An 18,536-nucleotide genomic window follows, 5' to 3' on the forward strand; every position below is an offset into this window, starting at 1 on the left:
GTTCCCAGGTCAGGGTTCATTCTACACCAAAGTTACTCAAGACAGACACTGGGTAGTAGCATAAACAGTAGACACGTATTTAGACCATTTAAATAAAACATTTCTTGATTTATACATAACTGAATACATATATTTATAAATTGTAGATTAGCACGTCTAGATCACCCTTATTCATTGGTCCCAGTATCTTCTTAAGTTTCTCTGCTACCAAATATCCTTTACATATTACATCAGTTATAATGTATAGAGTCCCAAGGGTATGAAAACTGCAATCAGTTAACCCCACACTAAACATTCCAGAAAGGGGCCTCCCTGGTGGCGCAAGGGGTTATTAAGCATCACACTATGAAGCAATGTTCAACCTCTGCAGCCCAAGTTCGATCCCCGACAGGCCAGGGAGCAACCCACATGGCAAGAGGCAGACCTCTCCTGTCTCGCCTACTCTTCTCAGCAGTGTATATGAGTAGATCTGCCTGTTCTGTTCCCCACTCTGTCTCTGGTGAATCCTCTGACCCCCACCCCCCACATCTCTGGTCTGTACCTTCTTGTTTGCATAAATAAATAAATCTTAAAAAAAAAAAACACACACACACACATTCCAGAAAGGCAAAATCATCCCAGCCACTGAAAAATTTTGGACTGGCTATAACATCAGCATTATAATAACTATAATAATAATAAATAAAACTATCATCATAATTATAATAAAAATTTCCAAGCACTCTAACTTTGCTGAGAACCTAGTTATAGGAGATTCTCTAATTATAATGAACAAGCTGTTTAGAACATTCCCAGAAGGATCCAATTAGTTTCTCTGAGCTGATGAAACCACTCACCTCTACCTGGCTCCCATACCAGTCCCCATGTTGCTGTACCCAGCCCAAGAGCTGATTCCCTGAGGAAGGGTTAGAATTCATCTGTCAGTATAGATTATCATTCCTTATTCAGAGAGTTACTTTCCTGCCAATAATGGATACCTGAACATCAGTTTGTGGATTTGTCTTTTGAAATATCCTCTAAATGATTGTGATTGTCTCCCATCACTGAAGCAGGAAAATAATTCAAAATCAATTCAGAAATGATGTGATTTTCAAAACATCGCAAGGGAAAGGATTTCTTCTATGCTTAAAAGTGTCCTGAAAGTAACATTCATTATAAATGTGTCCAAACCCATAAAATGCACAACACTGAATGAATCCTATTGTCAATTATGAACTTTAGGTGATAATTACAAGATGATGTAGGTTCAACAATTGTAACGAAGGTATCACTCTGGAGGGGGCTATTGATAAGGGGGAAAACTTTGTATGTGGGAGGATGGGAGTATGAGGGAAATCTCAGTACCTTCCCCTCAATTTTGCTGTGAATCTAAAACTGTTCTTAAAAAATAATGTCTATTAAAAGAAAACTAAAAAAAAGTAATGCAAAAGATAGAATACCCATTTTAAGTAATATCTTCCCTGGGAAACTCTCAAGTATAAATTTATAATTAAATAAATTGTCTGCTGCTAAATTTTCTTGTCTTCAAAAACAAAATGTCCATCAACTTTCATCAAGTTTAGAACCATTTAATCAATTTCCCAGCATACAACACATTTTAAAATAGTGGTCTTCTTCTGGTTTAACTTTCTCTTTACTGCACTTTGTGAAATAATTAAAAAGATCTGATAATCCTAAGCATTCTAGTTACACAATGTTAAATCTCCTGTTTCTTCACTTTATTCTAAAATAATTATTTGCAATGGCATTTATCTTATAGGAAAACTAAACAGAACATAAGTCACTTTTAAGGCATTCATGTCAGCCAAGGTGTTTCCCTGTTATGCTGAAGAGAATATGACCCCCATCAAGTTAAAAAATAACCAATTAACCCAAGAGAACTCTTAGGAGAAATTATGGGAACTACCACTAACCAAGTATTGAAAAAAAATAAAATGTAATTGTTACATTATATTACAGTATATTATTTCTTTTATGTTCCTTCTTAATTTACCACACCCAGCTTACTATTTCACCATTGTCATTTTGGTTTGTTTGTTTTCCCAAATGGGATTTGGGTTACCAAACCAATCTAGGCAGAGGAATGTAAAATTTCCACTAAGAATGCAAAGCAGCTGAAAGTGTGCACATTACAAGATGAAAGTTAGCAATGCTGAGCATGCAGGGACATGTGGGCAAACCTGCATTTAAATCAGTTACTTAGTCCCCAGGACTCCTGCTGAAGAATGTGTCAACTGTACATGATCTACATGCAGTCTTCCATAAACACCAAGAAAGCTATTAACCCACCAACAGATGGCAGGGGAAGAGACACAGACATTTTTAGCAACTATTAGTTTTTTACCCACAATGCACTTGCTCTGCGCTCCATGCTGAGGTTTCAGTACTGTAGAGGGTGTATGCAGGAATCTCCACTCTCACTGAGCTTCAGGGCGTGGGTGGGAAACTAGACTTGGCGAGTGAGACACAATGAAGGAGTGAAGGAATGCATAAGGCTATCTGGCATTATTTGAGAGCACTGGATTGGGAGTCAGCTTTAAATCCTGGAAAGCATCATTTGAGAGCACTGGATTGGGAGTCAGCTTTAAATCCTGGAAATTCAACTCCTTGCTGAATTAGCTACCTGCGTCACTTCACCAACCCTGGGGGCCTTGTCTACTCAGTTATGGGATAAAGAGACTACTTTTTCATAATCTCTAATCCCTTTTCAAGTTCTCTCTCTCCAAAAAGGATATTAAAGTGTTACTAAAATGTAACTTATCTTGACCAAAAATTAGAGCTTTTAAAATAAAACTACTAAAAACATGACCTTGCTAACCCTAAATATCAAAGAATTACTAGCTAGGATCCCCATGATTTGGAACAAAATGCCACTATGGACACTAAACAGGATCCCATATAGGTATCTGCTCCTATCAGAAAAAGAAAAAAATATATATAAAATAGACTAAGTCAACTAGATTACTGATAAAATTCATCCATAAATTTCAGTTTCAAATGCTTACCATATACCACATCTGCAACTATACAGTTCACAAGACAAATATGGTAGTAATTAAATTTGAATTCATACAAATCACTGTATAAAATGAGTCCTGAAGATCAGAAACATGGTTACAACACCTAATACTTCATCCAGAAAAGACAGGGCACACCACGAATGCATATCGCTCTCAATGGCTTAAAGGTAGTTCTCACATAGCACATTTGTAGTCAAAATATTTTAAGTGCTGTTACTAAGTGCTGGAGACCTTTCAAAAGAAATCTGTTTTTCTTGGAATAGAACTAAAAACAAATTAAAGAATGTAAGCATGTTTTTCCGTCTCCAGTTAATCCAGCTTCAAAATCCATGTCCTCTTCCAATTTTTGTGTCACAGCTATCTCTCTCTGAATGAGACCTTTTATATAATTTGTCTTGTGAAATACACTTTTATATAATCCAGGGTTTCAGGATATAAAAGTTCAGAAATAGATCAAAGCACACCAACAGGAAATTCTGCATATAAAAAGGATATCTCAAGTCACTGGAGCAAAAATGGGATTCATACAAATGATGACAAGACTAGTGGGAAAGTCTAGGTATCTTTAGAAAAAGATAATAGTAGAGTAGATCTATATTTCACACCATAGACAACAGTAAATTTCAAATGGAGTTATAACAGGTGGTCCCCTGGAAAAGGGGTGGTTCCAGGTTCCCTGGCCCAGCCCAGGAAAGGTAGGGCTGAGCAGGGAGGAGGAGAAGCTACAGAGGAAACTGAGGAAGGAAGGAAGCAGGATGGAGCCAGAAGGAGACCTGGAGGAGGCACATAGAGCAGAGAGACATGAGAAGAAGCTGCACTTGTTTCTTGGTCTTGGACTGGGTGACACAGATGTGGGTGAGAGACTCGTGGGGAGGTGACAATGGCAGTTTTTATCTTGATTTTGATTTTGCTCCTTCAATCCCAGATGTGCTGAGCCCCTTCTGCCACTTTCCTATGGGTCCCCTCCAGGAGGTGCCTTAGACATGCGGCAGGTTTTTATGCCTCAGTGGCCCTTCTTTGGACCAACTCTGTTTGGCTGGGTATTTACCCATGAGGGGATGAGTGACTTTGGATGCTTGATTAGGAAACTATTTTATATATTCTGATATAGAAACTATATTCTCTTTTCTTTATTGCACACTAATTGTAGTAAAGTTTCTTTCCATTAAAGGTCTTACTAACTAGAGTATGTTTTGTCTTGATGCGACAGATGACAGAACCTATTTAGAGCAGGCAGCTCTGGGGTGCCTCTCACCCTGTCCTGTAACAGAATGATGATCTAAAAGTGAAAAATGAAACCATGAAAGTACTGAAAGAAAACATGAGTGAATTCCTCTTTAACCTTGGTATAGAAAAGTACTTTCTAGCAGGATTCCAATAAAGACTGATAATTACTTAAAAGATAAAAATAATTTGCATCACCAAAAATGACATAAGCAAAGCAAAAGTAATTTAACAAAACAGGGGAAAATATTCTTGCAACATATACCACAGGCAAAGCATTAATATCCCTAATACATAAAGAACTCTCAAAAATTGAAGGACAGGGCCTCCCCTGGTGGTGCAGTGGTTGAGCGCTGGACTGTGAAGCTGCCCACAGCCTCTGCAGCATCGGTTCAATCCCTGGCCTTCAGTGAGGATCCCACATGGTGCGGCAGACCTCTCCTGCTGCACCCGCTGCTACCCTCAGCAGTGTATTTCGTCACTCTGCCTTTTCTGTTCCCCGCTCTGGTGAATCTTCTCACCCTCCCGCACTTCTGATTGTACCCAGTGCTTGTATAAATAAATATTTTTTAAAATGAACAAATAAAAATTTAAGAACAGTAGACCAATAACCTGATAGAAAAATGTAGGGAAAAAAACAGGGAATTCAGTTTTTTTAAAAAAAAACTTCTAAAATTGACCTCTGAATGTATGAGAAATGTTCAATTATACAATTAGAGAAATACAAATTAAAATATCACTGGGATACTATTTCTCACTCACCAGGTTGTTAAAATTAAAAAACATAAGATGTTTTGTTTTCAAGGATGTAGAAACAGACACTATCATATTGAATATACTGACAATGGGAATGCAAACTGGTTATAAGGCTTCCAGGGGGGAATCTGGCAATATCTAAGAGAAATACACATTTATCTTTTGACCCACAATTCTATTTCTAAGAATCTGCTCTGAACATACACTTCCAATAACACAAAAATACAGAGACACGAAGCTATTCATGGCAATACTGTTTGTAATTGCAAAATGTTGAAGGGAAACGGCCATAGATAGGAAAATGGTTGAGACAAAAGTATGGTACACTCACATCATGAAAGGTTCTGAAGTCTCAATTAAGGATGAGAAAGATCTTTCTGTACCAATATTTTCAAGACACAGTGCTAAGTGGAAAAAGCCAAGTGCCAAGTACATGTCTAGAGTGGATGCTGTACTTCTGTGGGAAAAGACAGGATAAGGACAGGATAAAAGCAGAGACAGAGGGAGATACTTCTCTCAGCATACCTTTTTGTAAAGCTTATGACTTTTAGGACCATAGAAAATAATTTAAATAAATAACACACCACACTTGAAGGCATGAAGAACCGAACTAACTTGGGAATATAGTGTTCTTACTGCCTACTGGAAAGCTAAAGGCAAAAAGAACTATATAAATACTGACTCCAGTTGAATAAATGCTCCTCATAGGATTACGGATTAGAAACTCTAAAACTATTCTATGTGTACAGTAAAGCTGAATAAATGCACATTACTGTGGATAATGACAGTGGTGTTTCTCAGTCAGAGAAAAAAGCTATAAATAAGAAATGGGGGAAATGGAATGAACCTTATAGTGCTGGTATAGAAATGGAGGTGTGGGTATGAACTCTGTTCTTTAAATATATGTTTGCATATATGCATATAGATGATAGATAGAGGACATAAAATTAAATGTACATATGTGTATTGGCATGCATATATGTATGCTCTAGCTTTGCTTACTGAGAAAACCTAAAAGCCATTAACATCTGGGTAGAAAGAGCACCCCTAATGCCCAAATGTTTATTTCTATTTTTTTTTAAGATTTTATTTATTTATTTATGCATAGAAGAACTGGGCTGTATGACAGAGGAACAGGGGTGAGAGGATTCACCAGAGACAGTGTGGGGAGCAGAGCAGGCAGATTTAGTGAAATACACTGCCAAGGGGAAAAGCTGGCAAGACAGGAAAGGTCTGCTGTGCCATAAGGGGTTAGCTCCCTAGATGGGGATGGAACTGAGGCCATTACACTGGGTTGTCTCGGTGACAGCACTGAGATATAACCCCTAGGCCACCAGGGGGACCCACCAAATGTTGATTTCTAAATGCCACTAAGGAACCACGGTTCTATGGAGAAGCAATGGGTGGGAGAAAGAAATATACAAAATGAACCTGGAACAACTTGTGGTACCAGAAAGTACTGAAGTACTCATAACAATGTGTGAAAGACACAAAAACCATCTTGAAAGAGTCCCAACTGGCCAAAGGAGGGATAATTTAAATAACAAGATGAACAATAATGGCATTGGATTTTAACCCAATGAATAAAATAAATATCCATGAGTACATAATGATATAAATAAATGATGGAATAAAAAATTAATGTGAGCGAGATTACAACTATTCTATTGTAGAATTCTGATTAATAAATATTGAAGGAAAAATTGGCATTAGTCAAAACTAATACCATAGGAATAAATGTTGCAAGCAAGAACCATCCAGAGATGATAAAATGTGCAGGTGAAACCCTGAATAATGAGAAATAGTACTAGATACTTATTAATATATAAAAGGAACAACTGTCCTGTGGAGAAACTAGATAGACACCACCTTAACCAAGTGATCAAAGCTAATTATCACCAGTAAGAAGACTTATCAATAGCATGTACTCTAAGAACAAATGAAAAGTAGTTTAATTCTCCCTCATGAAGATATTTCCCTCCCCAACTTTTTCTCAGAACATGTATTTTAGAAAATTTGGATGACAAATACTTTGTCCTCTTTTTGAAGATAAGCTTGCCTTTCATCAACTCAGGAATGTCTTTCTCAAGGATAAGAGCAAAACATCTGTGTGTTGGAAATTAATTTTGGTGGGCACCCCATGACATTTTGCAAAATTACTTCCTGGCATAAAGACATGCCTAGGTTGTTTATCTTCTGGATAAATTAAATTAGCTAACACGAATGGTCACTCCTTTTACCAAGTGGTAAGTTGCATCTACTTGGCTTGTGAGAATGAGGTCTGTCTTTGCAGTCTTCTTAGTGGATTGACTATGATATGCCTCATATTCTGGTTTAATAATTATTCAACAATAAAAGTACTTTTATCTCTACTACTATTGTAGAATGCAATAGATTCTATGGTACAATAGATTAGGAGATTTTATTTTTTCAATTATATTTCCCCAGCAATACCCTCTGATCTTATGACTAAGAACATCATTTCCCAGGATTCCTATCAAGAAAGAAATAACCTCAACCCAAACACAAGAAAACATCAGGCAAATTCAAGCTGAGGAACATTCTACAAAATAAATGACCTTCAAAATTGTCAAGGTCATGAAAAACTGAGGAACAGCAACAGGTTAGTAGAAACACTGATGCACAAAAGAAATCAATTCACACCCCTCTGGGTTCTTCTGGGCTGGCAAACAATCACACAAGCTACAGACAGGCGATAGGAGAAAATGTTGGGGAGAAGTTTAATAGCTTATCCACTCCTCTGTAAAAGGAGACCCAACATGTCTGAGTAACTCACCGTGTGGTTTCAGACACCATTATAAATTGTGTAACTAAGACGGAAGGACATTGTTAGCAGTAGGGCAAGAAGGGAAGGCCAGTTAGGGAGGTTACTGGGAAAGACACAGTGGACAAAGGTATGCAGATTAAGTTCTGCCGTCTCCACTGAAAAGAGGTAAGGAGACTGTCTTGCAGGCACACACTCTTACAGAAATTAACATAAATATCTTACTCAAAGGCAACCTCTACTCAGCCTTTAGGGCCCCTCTCATGAAATTCAACCTATTGCCGAAAAGATTTTGGGTGGCAGATATTTGCCTCCCTGCAAAACCAAGGAGGTAAGGAAATGAATATGGGATGCTGGATTGGCTTCTGGATAAAAAAAAAAAAAAAAAAAAAAGACAGTAGTGGGAAAACTAGCAAGAGTCATATAAGATCTATTGTATCAGACCACTGTGTCAGTTTTAATTTCCTGCTTCCATAACTATATTATGGTTATGTAAGATGCTGACAGGAAGCTCGGTAAAGTAAGATATACAAGAAATTCTGCCCTGTTATCAAAGTTATTTCAAAATAAAAACAGATGTAATGTTTAATACCCCATATCCTAACTAAAGATCTGATTCTTTGACCACCCCCTTGCCCTGTCTTCACCTTGTCTTCCCTCTTGTTTTCTCCCAATAATCACAAAAATTCTGTACTTAATTGACAATGTCTCCTAAGACAACTAACTGTAACCTCCATCCACAACTAAACTTGAACACTGCTGTCATGTGATTGCATTTGTTTTTTGGGGGTTTTTTTGTTTTGTTTTTTTTTTGTGGGACCCTCGCCAGGGGCCAGGGAATGAACCGGTGCTACAGAGGCTGCGGGCAGCCTCGCAGCCCAGCGCTCAACCGCTGTGCCACCAGGGGAGGCCAGATTGCATTTGTTTTTTATTTAGTTTCTGAGGAACTTGGCCCTTTGTTATGTTGTGAAGCCAAATTGAAAAGAACATCAAAAAAAAAAAAAAGTCATGCTATATTTGACACTAAATTAATTAGTTCTTGCACCACTAAAACAAAGAAGGCACAGTTGTCTTCCAAAGATCAGCCATGGATTTTGCCATTAACACGAAAAGGATGTGGGGTGGGGGGGACTGTCTTTTTCCACATACCAGGCTTACTAGCTCAGAACAATAAGAAACAATGCTCTGTTGTTAACCAGTGAGCCTAGCATAATTGGGAAAATATTTGCATTCCCTTAGGGTAGAACCAGGTCAAAAGAACCTCACCTTCTCATCAAAACTGCACCATCCAGGAGGTCAAAGCACATGAGGCAGATAAAGAAGAATGTTCAAGGTTCAGTGAGAATTTTTTTTTCTTAATTAAAAGCACAAAGAAAAAACATTAAAAAATTCAAGAACAGTTCAAGACTATCAATGGCACAGTAACCCCCTTATGATAATTAGCTTACTCTGAGCTGAGCCCTGCCTTCCTAAATGAAATACTTTCACCTGAGAGCAACAAAATGAATGAGGATGCAGCTCTTTTAAGGAAAACACACGAAGAAGTGAAATCTGTATTTGATCCATTTTACAAGCTGGAAAAAAAAAAAAAAACAACCACCCAAGTTTATGATACTTTGCCTCATCTGTACATAATTGTTGGCAAGAAAACCAAAGTCTGTTACTTCAATTTTTTATATTAGCTCTGGATTGTTTGGGTGAGGATAGCTCATTAAAAAGCAATGCCCCTTTGGTCTCTAAAAGAGTTTAATTAAATTAAAAGATAACATAAGAGAGAGAAGGAAGGGTTTCACATCAAATACAACTAAGTGAGGTCAATTTCATCTTACTCCCAATCTGTCTACCAACGGAGGCCAAGAGTAGAAAATTCAGGATGCAGGTGTGCAAGACCACAACTAGAGGTGGGGGTGGAAATGGTTAACATAGTTGTTAAACCAAGCATAGAAATGAAAAATCCTTAGGGGCAACTGCTATAGCAGGTATCAGACTGCCATAGAAAGTATCTGGAGGTGCCGACCAGAGGTAGGGATGTGGAAACTGAGGGCCACTGTACAGAGTCACCAGTCCTCACAAATCAAAATAGCCATACCCCAGAATTAATTTAGTAACAGATAATGATTCTACAAAGGAATGAACCCCTCCCAAAAGAACACTACTTACTACATCAGGACAATTTCTGCACTGGCAAGATGCAGCTCTACCAGAGTGCTGTGCAAGTGTTTCTCTCCCTGTGACTATGCAGGTGTTTCTTTTCACAAACCTTTTCCCTTTGCAAAGCAGCAGCAGCAGCTCTTCCTACCAAAGTCATCTTCTTTCCTGTTTTAATATAATAAACCTTCCTTTTGGATAAAACCCAAAGTCTTTGCCTCATGGGTAAACTCCCTGTGTTCTGCTGAAAGGGGTACTCTGGTGAAACATTTCTCAGTTATCCCAAGGACCCCACTCACTGAACCCCACACCTCTTTAAAACATCTATGATGTAAACATAGGGGCGCAGGTGCCCTTTTGAATTAATGATTCTGTGTCCTTTGGGTAAATACCTAGGAGTGGAATTGCTGGATCATATGGAAGCTCCATCTTTAGCAGGCTGAGGAATCTCCACACAGCTCTCCATAGTGGTTGGACCACTATGGCAGAGGGGGCAGGGATTACAGTCAAAATAAGCGGGGTGGGAATTGTATGGGGATTATAACCAAGATGAAAATGCATACATTGTGCAAAAATGAAAAATGATGTAAAATATATATTAAAAAGAAGAAAATTATATAATTTCAAAAGTCATACTAATTTGTATGAAACAAATGGCTCTGCTATAAACTCATGAAAAGTCTTAGTAAAAAAAATAAATAAAAATATAACAAACTATGATAGAAAGCTTTGGAATCAGGAGGTCGCTGAAGGTCTCTCAAAGTCCCTGAACCCTTCCTCTTGGAGTAATTCAAAACCGGTGAGTTGGTCCAAACTCAACACTCTAGGAATAAGGAGCAAGACTTGTACTTTATCACATAATGATCCTTTGCATCTAAGCAATCCAAATGCCCAAAAATAGATGACTGGATCAAGAAGATGTGGTACATATACACCATGGAATATTACTCAGCAATCCAAAAAGATAAACACATGTAATTTGCAGCAACATGGGTGGAGCTGGAAGGGATCATGCTCAGCGAAATAAGTCAGAAAGAAAAAGAAAAATACCAGATGGTCTCACTCATAGCAGGAATTTAGAAAACCTAAATAAGGGACCAGGAAAAAGACTAATCAATGCAAAGTAATAATCAAAATCAACAAGCAACTACAAACCAGAGACACTCTAGAGGGGGGGGATTAAGGAGGGATGGGAGAGGAAGAACTAGAGTCAAAATAAGGAGGGGGATGCAATTGTATGGGGAATATAACCAAAATGAAAATGCATACATTGTGCAAAAATGAAAAATGATGTAAGAATTATATAAAATATTTAAAAAAAAGACACTCACTTTTAGGCCACCATCTTTAGATACTCCATAAACAACTTTTACACTACAGTATGTGAGCACATCAAAAAATCTTCCTGGTGATAAGAAAAGCAGCATGGAATGTTATCTTGTGAAGTAACTCTGGAAATCTTAACCAACATTCCACCTTGGAAGGATAACATAGATGCTGCTTCCCACCTGCAAAGACAATGGGGCTTTGTAATATATGGTCCCGAGATTATATGGTCCTTGTGTTTTGAAGGTATCACAAGGGATTCCTAGTCTTGCCAAATCTACACGTTGTTGTGCCGACAATTAATCAAAGGTTTGTTATATTGGCACTGTGTTCTAGTCCAAAAGTTTTCAACAAAAGTATTCCACAAAATTTTCTATAACTCCAAGGCACATTTAGCAAGTACAATGGTGTAACACCAGGAAGGGACAGAGCAGGTTTTCTGATCCAGCAGACTGGGTAAAGGAGGAGTCCTGGATCCCTCAGTGGGCTTTTCAGGCTTTTGTTGGGATTTACCAGGCACCTGGCAGGCCTCCCAGCCCCCAGCAAGTCTTCACTCTTTCTGGGCTCTCCGGCCTTCTCTCCTTCTCTGCTTCTGCTAGCGTCCCTCTGATGCCGCCCTTATAAGCCTAGTCTCTCAGCCCAGGTGAATCCCATCTACGCATGCCCACACCCTACTCCAGGTGCCCGCCCTCAGGCATGCATTCGGGTCCACAGGGTTCCCTCATCTATCCTAATGGCGGGAGGGAAGAAAGCCTGATACTTTTTACCTTACCCTACAGATGGATTTTATTATTTTTTTTAAATAAATTACTAGAGAAAATCCAAAATGTTTCTCACTTTGTTTCTCTCTTCTTCATTATCACATTCGCATCTCAGCCTATAGCAGAGTTTACACCTTAGCATACTATCAAGGCCTGTTGACCAAAAACAAACAAATGAATCACACTGACTTTTTATATTTCTGATACTGAAAGGACTGGAAATGATTTTTCAGTCTCACAACTTTGCTATTCTTTTTTTTTTTTTTTTGAGTCTTGGTTGTTCTAAAGCTTAATTATTTATTTATTTATACAGAAACTGGGTTAAAGTTCAGAAGCATGGGAGGGTGAGAGAATTCACCAAAGAGAAAGCGGGGAGCAGAGCAGGCAGAAGGACCGAAGTACACTGCTGAGGGGAGCAGCGGGTGGCAGGAGAGGTCTGCGAACCGTGTGGGACCCTCGCCCCGAGGCGGGGGATCAAACTGGCGCTGCAGAGGCTGCGGGCAGCTTCGCAATGCAGTGCTTAACCGCTGCGCCACTAGGGAGGCCCCGGAACATAGAATTTTAATTGTTGATCAAGTTTCACATGAACTGCCAAGAAGAAAGAGAAAGAAAAACAAGGAGGGGGCCTACCCAGTGGCGCAGAGGTATAGCACTGGGTTGCAAAGCTGCCTGCAGCCTCTGCAGCGCCGTTCAATCTCTGGTCGCCTGCCAGGCAAGGGTCCCACATGGCGCACAGACCTCTCCTGCCGTGCCTGCTGCTCCCCTCAGCAGTGTACTTGGTCAGTCTGCCTGTTCTGCTCCCCGCTCTGGCTCTGGTGAATTCTCTCACCCTCCCGCGCTTCTGACTGTACCCAGTGCTTGCATAAATAAATAAATCTTTAAAAAAAAAAAAAAAGAAGAAGGAGGGAAGGCAGGGAGGGAGGGATAATGAGGAGGAGGGAGTCCGGGAATAAAGGAAGGGAGGGAGGACGGAAAGAAAAGAAAAGGAGAGAGAGAGAGAGAAGAAGAAAAAGAGAGTAGACAGGCAGCAGGGAGGTAAAAAAGGAGGGAAAAGGGAGAGAGGCCTGAGAAAACGGGAAGGAGGAAGGAAGGAAAAGAAGGAAGAAGGAAATTTTGTGCTCTGATCGCCTGCAATTACTAATGAAGCATATATATATATATATATAAAAATATAAAAATATATAATACAAATATATATAAATATATAACATATCATATATATGTTTTTATATATATAAAACATGCAATTTCCCCTTACCCCCCACAATGAGTACTGTTGGCATCAAGTCACAGCTGAGGAAGACGAGGTCCTAGGACAACCCTCACCCAGCCCAGAAATTTTGACTCTCTATCCTAAGATCTTCCAACTTTGCAAAAGCATTTTGTCTTCATTCTGTTGACACTTTCCTTGTGAATCCTACTTACTTGAAACTCATCTTTCCTTCACATTAAAAACAGCACATGTTTTATTTTCGACCACACAATCAACAAACTTTTCTATCCTTCCCCTCCATGAGGTGTTTTTGTTTTTTTGTTTTTTTGTGTGGGACCCTCGCCAGTGGCCGGGGATTGAACTGGCGCTGCAGAGGCTGCGGGCAGCCTCGCAACCCAGCGTTCAACCGCTGCACCACCAGGGAGGCCCACCATGAGTTGTTCTTATAGAGAACTGGGTGCACTGGAAGCAGGTTGTTTCTGGAGAGGTTTCTGATGATCAGGAAACAAGAATCAAACACGGTAGTCTCAAAGGTAAGAAGAGTTTTCTATCATCCTCAAAAACAAGACAAAGCATATTTTATTGTCAAAGCCAAGATATGTATCTTATCCTAGCCTTCCACCCATGAAGTATTTATGGTGGAATGATCCAAGCTAATTCGGCACAATTCTTCTTATACATAATTTATCTCCAGTGAGATGAGGGCCTAGCAATAAAACATGCAATTTTCAATGTACTTTGTATTACTTGAAGCATTTGGGGATGAAAACCAGAGCTCTACAACTTATCTTAAAAGAAAGCAAGTTCCAAATGTTTTTTATTTCTTGTTTGACTGTCAGAACACATGAAACCAGGCAGAGAAGTCCCCACTGAAATAACAGTCATAATTCACTGCTGTTTGCCTATTTATTCATTTATCTTCTAAGCACTTACTGTGTTTTCTTTCAAAGATATATTTTGATCACAAATGCCATCCAAATGTGAATAAATACATGCATGATCTTTTAACACACACCCTTCTGCTCCACTTTCCAAGTTTCTTTAACTAGAAAAAGGTGCTATCTGTCTCTTCACAAACTATTTGGCCATAGTTGCCCCATACATGCTTTTAAAACCAAACCAAACTAAATTGATCTTCTGAAATTCTTGAACTGCAGCTTATTCGGTTCAAGAAGTCCTGGGAAAGAAATTCTTTTGATGTTGTTGATAATCTCCAAAGGATGAGGATGGTAACTGCGTGGAAGGCAACTAAGAGGGGTCTTCAGTAAACTGAGGACCATTGGGAAATTATGCAAAGGCAAGTCTTGTCAATAAGATACCAGCCCCTTCAACTAATGTTAGAAGAATGCCACCCATTGCAAAGGACCCAACTGTGGCTGACCCAGACATGCTCACTGGTCCATTTCTTGCTGTCAATATAGCTCCCGTTAAGACACCACACGTCCTCAGCCTCTGCAGCACTAGTTTGATACCCAGCCCACCAGGGAGCAACCCACATGGCGCAACAGACCTCTACTGTCTCACCCGCTGCTCCCCTCAGCAGTGTGTTTCAGTAGATATGCCTGTTCTGCTCTCCCCTCTGTCTCTGGTGAATCCTCTTCCTGCACCTCTAGCCTGTACCCCAGTTATTGTAGGCATAAATAAATCTTTATTAAAAAAAAGAAGACACCACCTGTAACAGAATTCCAGGGATCTCCTTTCTCTCTGATTTGAACCATACTGCATTCATTCATGGAAAATAGACCTTCCCTAACTGCAAAGCTACCTTCTAAATGTGGCAACACGGTTATAATAGCTGTCAAACTGCCATGAAATCTGTGGTTTATTCCCCATTTACAACTGGAGAAGCCTTTAATTATTTGAATGATACCACCACTTAACATACCCATGATAAAGACCCCACCACAATCATCCACAATTCGCCAGGGGCAAGGCTCTTGCACGTACTCCACCATCTTTGAAACTAATCTCTACTAATATTCTTCAGGGTCCTCAGCAACTGGCAGCCCGTGATGTATCTGAAGTTCATATATATAATTAGTTTTCACTGTAGCTCTCTACTTTTAATCAGTCTCTTAACATTACAAGCTTATAATGAATAAAATGAGTATTCTTTAAATAAAATATTTGAAAGTCTTTTAAATGTGCTCATTTGTCTTCCTCCCTGCATTTATTAGTCTCTGCTTAATATGCACTTAGCTTAATTTACACTTTAATGCCCAGCATGTGTGGATGGCTAAGATGTAAGCACAAGGAAATGAGATCTAGATTAGTGTTCTTCCATCTCCAAGAAAGAAAATAAAGACTACTGTCTGAGTGGATTATGAATTCCCTGATAATGAAAAAGAGTAGTTTACATATCAAAAAATGTTTAATAAATGGTAGTTGTTCAATAACCAGAGGGGAATACTTTCTCCACAATCATATCGCCTTCATATATATATATATAGAAACTTGACAAGCTATTCTGCTCAGGTCACAGAGTACTTCTAAATCCCTGGCCTATTGGCACTAAGTTGTAACAACTGAGAATTTTAAAGTAGATTCCCCTGTGTAGGTGAACCTTTGCAGTTATTAGATCTCCAGGTATTAAAGAGTTTAGATTCCTGTAAAGCACACTACAGAGGATATTAAACTAGCTATGCTCTGCACATCTGTATATGCAATGCCTGTGAATTCAACTATTTCAGGCCATAACTTGTATCTGAATACCTTTGGGCAGAGGAAGAATTTGTGTAGTTTGAATATTCTAAGAGTTGAGAACCACTGCTTTGGAATCTTGCCACAGCCAAAGCATATTTCTGGGATCAGAGCCCCAGAGGTCTGTTGGCCAAACTAGTGGCCAACACAGCTATGAAATGTTATGCTTCTATGTCCTTGCTCATCACCTTCCACCTTGCCTGCAATATGTCTATTGAACAACTAATTTATCAAGATCCAGTTCTTCTCTGAAGTATCCTTTCTCTGATCTCTTTGCCATTTAGTATTTGCTGCATTTCCTTTGGTATTTTTATTAACATTGGGTTCACCTACAAGTGTACTTATCACATTTAATTACCATTACTGTCTATTATTCCTGTTAGACAACAAGTTATTCCCTGGAAAGTAAGGGTCACATTTTCTTTTTTGTCATTTCTCATCCAGTTCAGCATCTGATATATGGTAGGTTTTTCACTTAATATTTCTTGATAACTATAGCTCCAAGACAGTTGTAACCAAATTTCAATGAGGAAACAGTACTTAGGTCTCAGAATATGCGCTGAAACTCAGGGGTTTTTTTGTTCCAAAATCTATGTTCTTTTCTACCATGTCATGCCATCTCTCAATGGTAAATAATGTTCAACTGAAGCACTCAAAAAAAAAAAAAAAAAAAACAAAAAAACAAATCACGGGGCCTCTCCAGTGGCGCAGCAGTTGAGTGCTGGGTTGCCAAGCTTCCCGCAGCCTCTGCAGTGCCGGTTCGATACCCGGCCACCGGACGAGGGTCCCACATGGTGCGCAGACCTCTCCTGCCGCCCGCTGCTCCCCTCAGCAGTGTATTTCATCAGTCTGCCTGTTCTGCTCTCCCCTCTGGCTCTGGTGAATTCTCTCACCCTCCCGCGCTTCTGACTGTACCCAGTGCTTGTATAAATAAATAAAATAAATCTTTTTAAAAAAAAATCACACACAGAGATGGCTCCTACTAATACAAGCATATAAATTAATGTTTCGAGAGATAATTCAAGGCTAAGTAAGTTTAGGTACTCAAAATGCAGGAAGATGTAATGTTAGAGGGAGACATATACAAAGTAATAAATAGCATAATCAAAGAAGAACATTTACCCTTATTCCCTCTGCACAAAACACAGATTTTTTTGGAAACACTGTCAAATCTGCTTGTTTTTCCTGAGTGAAACTTATCATATTAAACAGAAAAACAATTTCAATCAAACTGAAATCAAATTTCTCATCAACTTAGTCTAATTGAAAGAGTATTTGGAAAAAATATCACTGGATTTCTGATTCATTTTAACTTCTCATTTTTACCCTGCAATCCCCAAATTATAAAGGTAAAGAAGAATGGTGATAATGTAGAAATAAGGATCTAGACAACTTATATGTGGAAACAGACAACTTCGGCAAAACTTAACACTAGTTGCCGTTTAATGTTCTCAACAGAATGGGATACTGGACAGGGATATCTTCTACAACCCAAAACTGGAACTCTAGGTTTGACAACAAGATGCCTAATTACATTCAACACAAATAATCTATGAGATGACAAAAAATAGGTCCACAAGAAACTCTAAGTCACCCCTGCACTATCACCTGTTCCACTAGCATTTATATTGATAATGCCAAAATGAAGATGTGAAAGATTAAAATATGGGGAGGGGCTTGCCTATGTTTAAATTTCCACACTGTTGTGTTTTCCATAATTATAGTGCTTACATCTCATGAAACATTGAAGAAGAAAAAAAACAGCTACTTTAACGTTCAAATGAAAAAGAATGCTTCATTCAGTATTTGTCCCAACTAAAATCTCCAGGGAACACATTACTAGGGAATTATTCTTTAAAAAGTTCCACTAAACTGGCTTCAGAATTACTGTAACTCAATTAGCAATAAGCATAAACCTGAAGCCAGTTTTGTTTGCAAGAGCTGTCTAGTCAATTCCTGGCTGATCCCTCCTGGTATTACTTTCATTATGAGCACTCAGAAGAATAACTGTTTGGATGACTTGTTGTTGCAATTAGGTTTCCAGGTTACCAACTACCAAACAACTCTGGGTTGAATGCAACTTCTAGACATCCTGTTCCAAAGACTCAGAAACCTGCCATATGCATCAAAAGATAAATCTCAGTCTTTACACCCATGGAGGTAGAACAATAAATCAAAGTAAAGGATCACCCTGTATAAACAGGATGGGTTGGGCAACCTTGCATGAAAAAGTCATTCTGTCTAGCATCAAAGGAAGAGAAATTCGCCACCCGAAACAATCTGAAAACTTGGCCTTTTCAAATAGACCACCACGAAGAACACAAGAATTTTTAATCTTTGAAATTTGTTTTGTTAGTGCATAAGACAGGGCAGGCTATCTTTTTCATTCGGCACTAGCCCAATTCTTTCTCTACTGTGGGCAGGTAGAATCTCACCACTCAAGAACCACAGATTTTTTTTGGAAGAAAAGAGCTTAGAGCCACCACTACTGAGCAGAAGAGAAACAGGACCCACAGGAATGACATTTTAAACAGTTACTATGCAGTCTGAATAAGAGGAGCTTAGACTGTATTTTAATCATATTTTTCAATTCTTTGATGAAT

General features: G+C 38.9%; 2 protein-coding genes across 4 annotated transcripts in view; both read right to left on the bottom strand.

Annotated features, from left to right (window-relative positions):
* The window catches only part of DCDC2 (doublecortin domain containing 2), a 166,632-nt gene that overhangs the window by 120,686 nt on the left and 27,410 nt on the right, over nt 1-18,536 (bottom strand). Inside the window, exon 1 of one of the 3 annotated variants that reach the window (XM_054698346.1) lies at nt 11,265-11,441. The exons of the other annotated variants lie outside the window; for them this stretch is intronic. Coding sequence (XP_054554321.1) covers nt 11,265-11,360 — 96 coding nt within the window. The 5' untranslated portion in view covers nt 11,361-11,441. Of the gene's footprint in view, nt 1-11,264; nt 11,442-18,536 lie in introns of those variants that run through there. 3 annotated transcript variants of the gene reach the window in all.
* LOC119251688 (mitochondrial import inner membrane translocase subunit Tim17-A-like) lies at nt 14,521-15,188 on the bottom strand. Its single transcript, XM_037518928.1, has 2 exons — nt 14,901-15,188; nt 14,521-14,685 (listed from the first exon to the last, which is right to left on the bottom strand). Exons 1-2 carry the CDS (start codon nt 15,186-15,188, stop codon nt 14,521-14,523), a joined length of 453 nt encoding a protein of 150 aa, XP_037374825.1.

Source organism: Talpa occidentalis, unplaced genomic scaffold (genome assembly GCF_014898055.3).
Source record: "Talpa occidentalis isolate TD23 unplaced genomic scaffold, MPIMG_talOcc4v2.1 talOcc4.2, whole genome shotgun sequence".
In the NCBI taxonomy this organism is placed as follows: domain Eukaryota; kingdom Metazoa; phylum Chordata; class Mammalia; order Eulipotyphla; family Talpidae; genus Talpa; species Talpa occidentalis.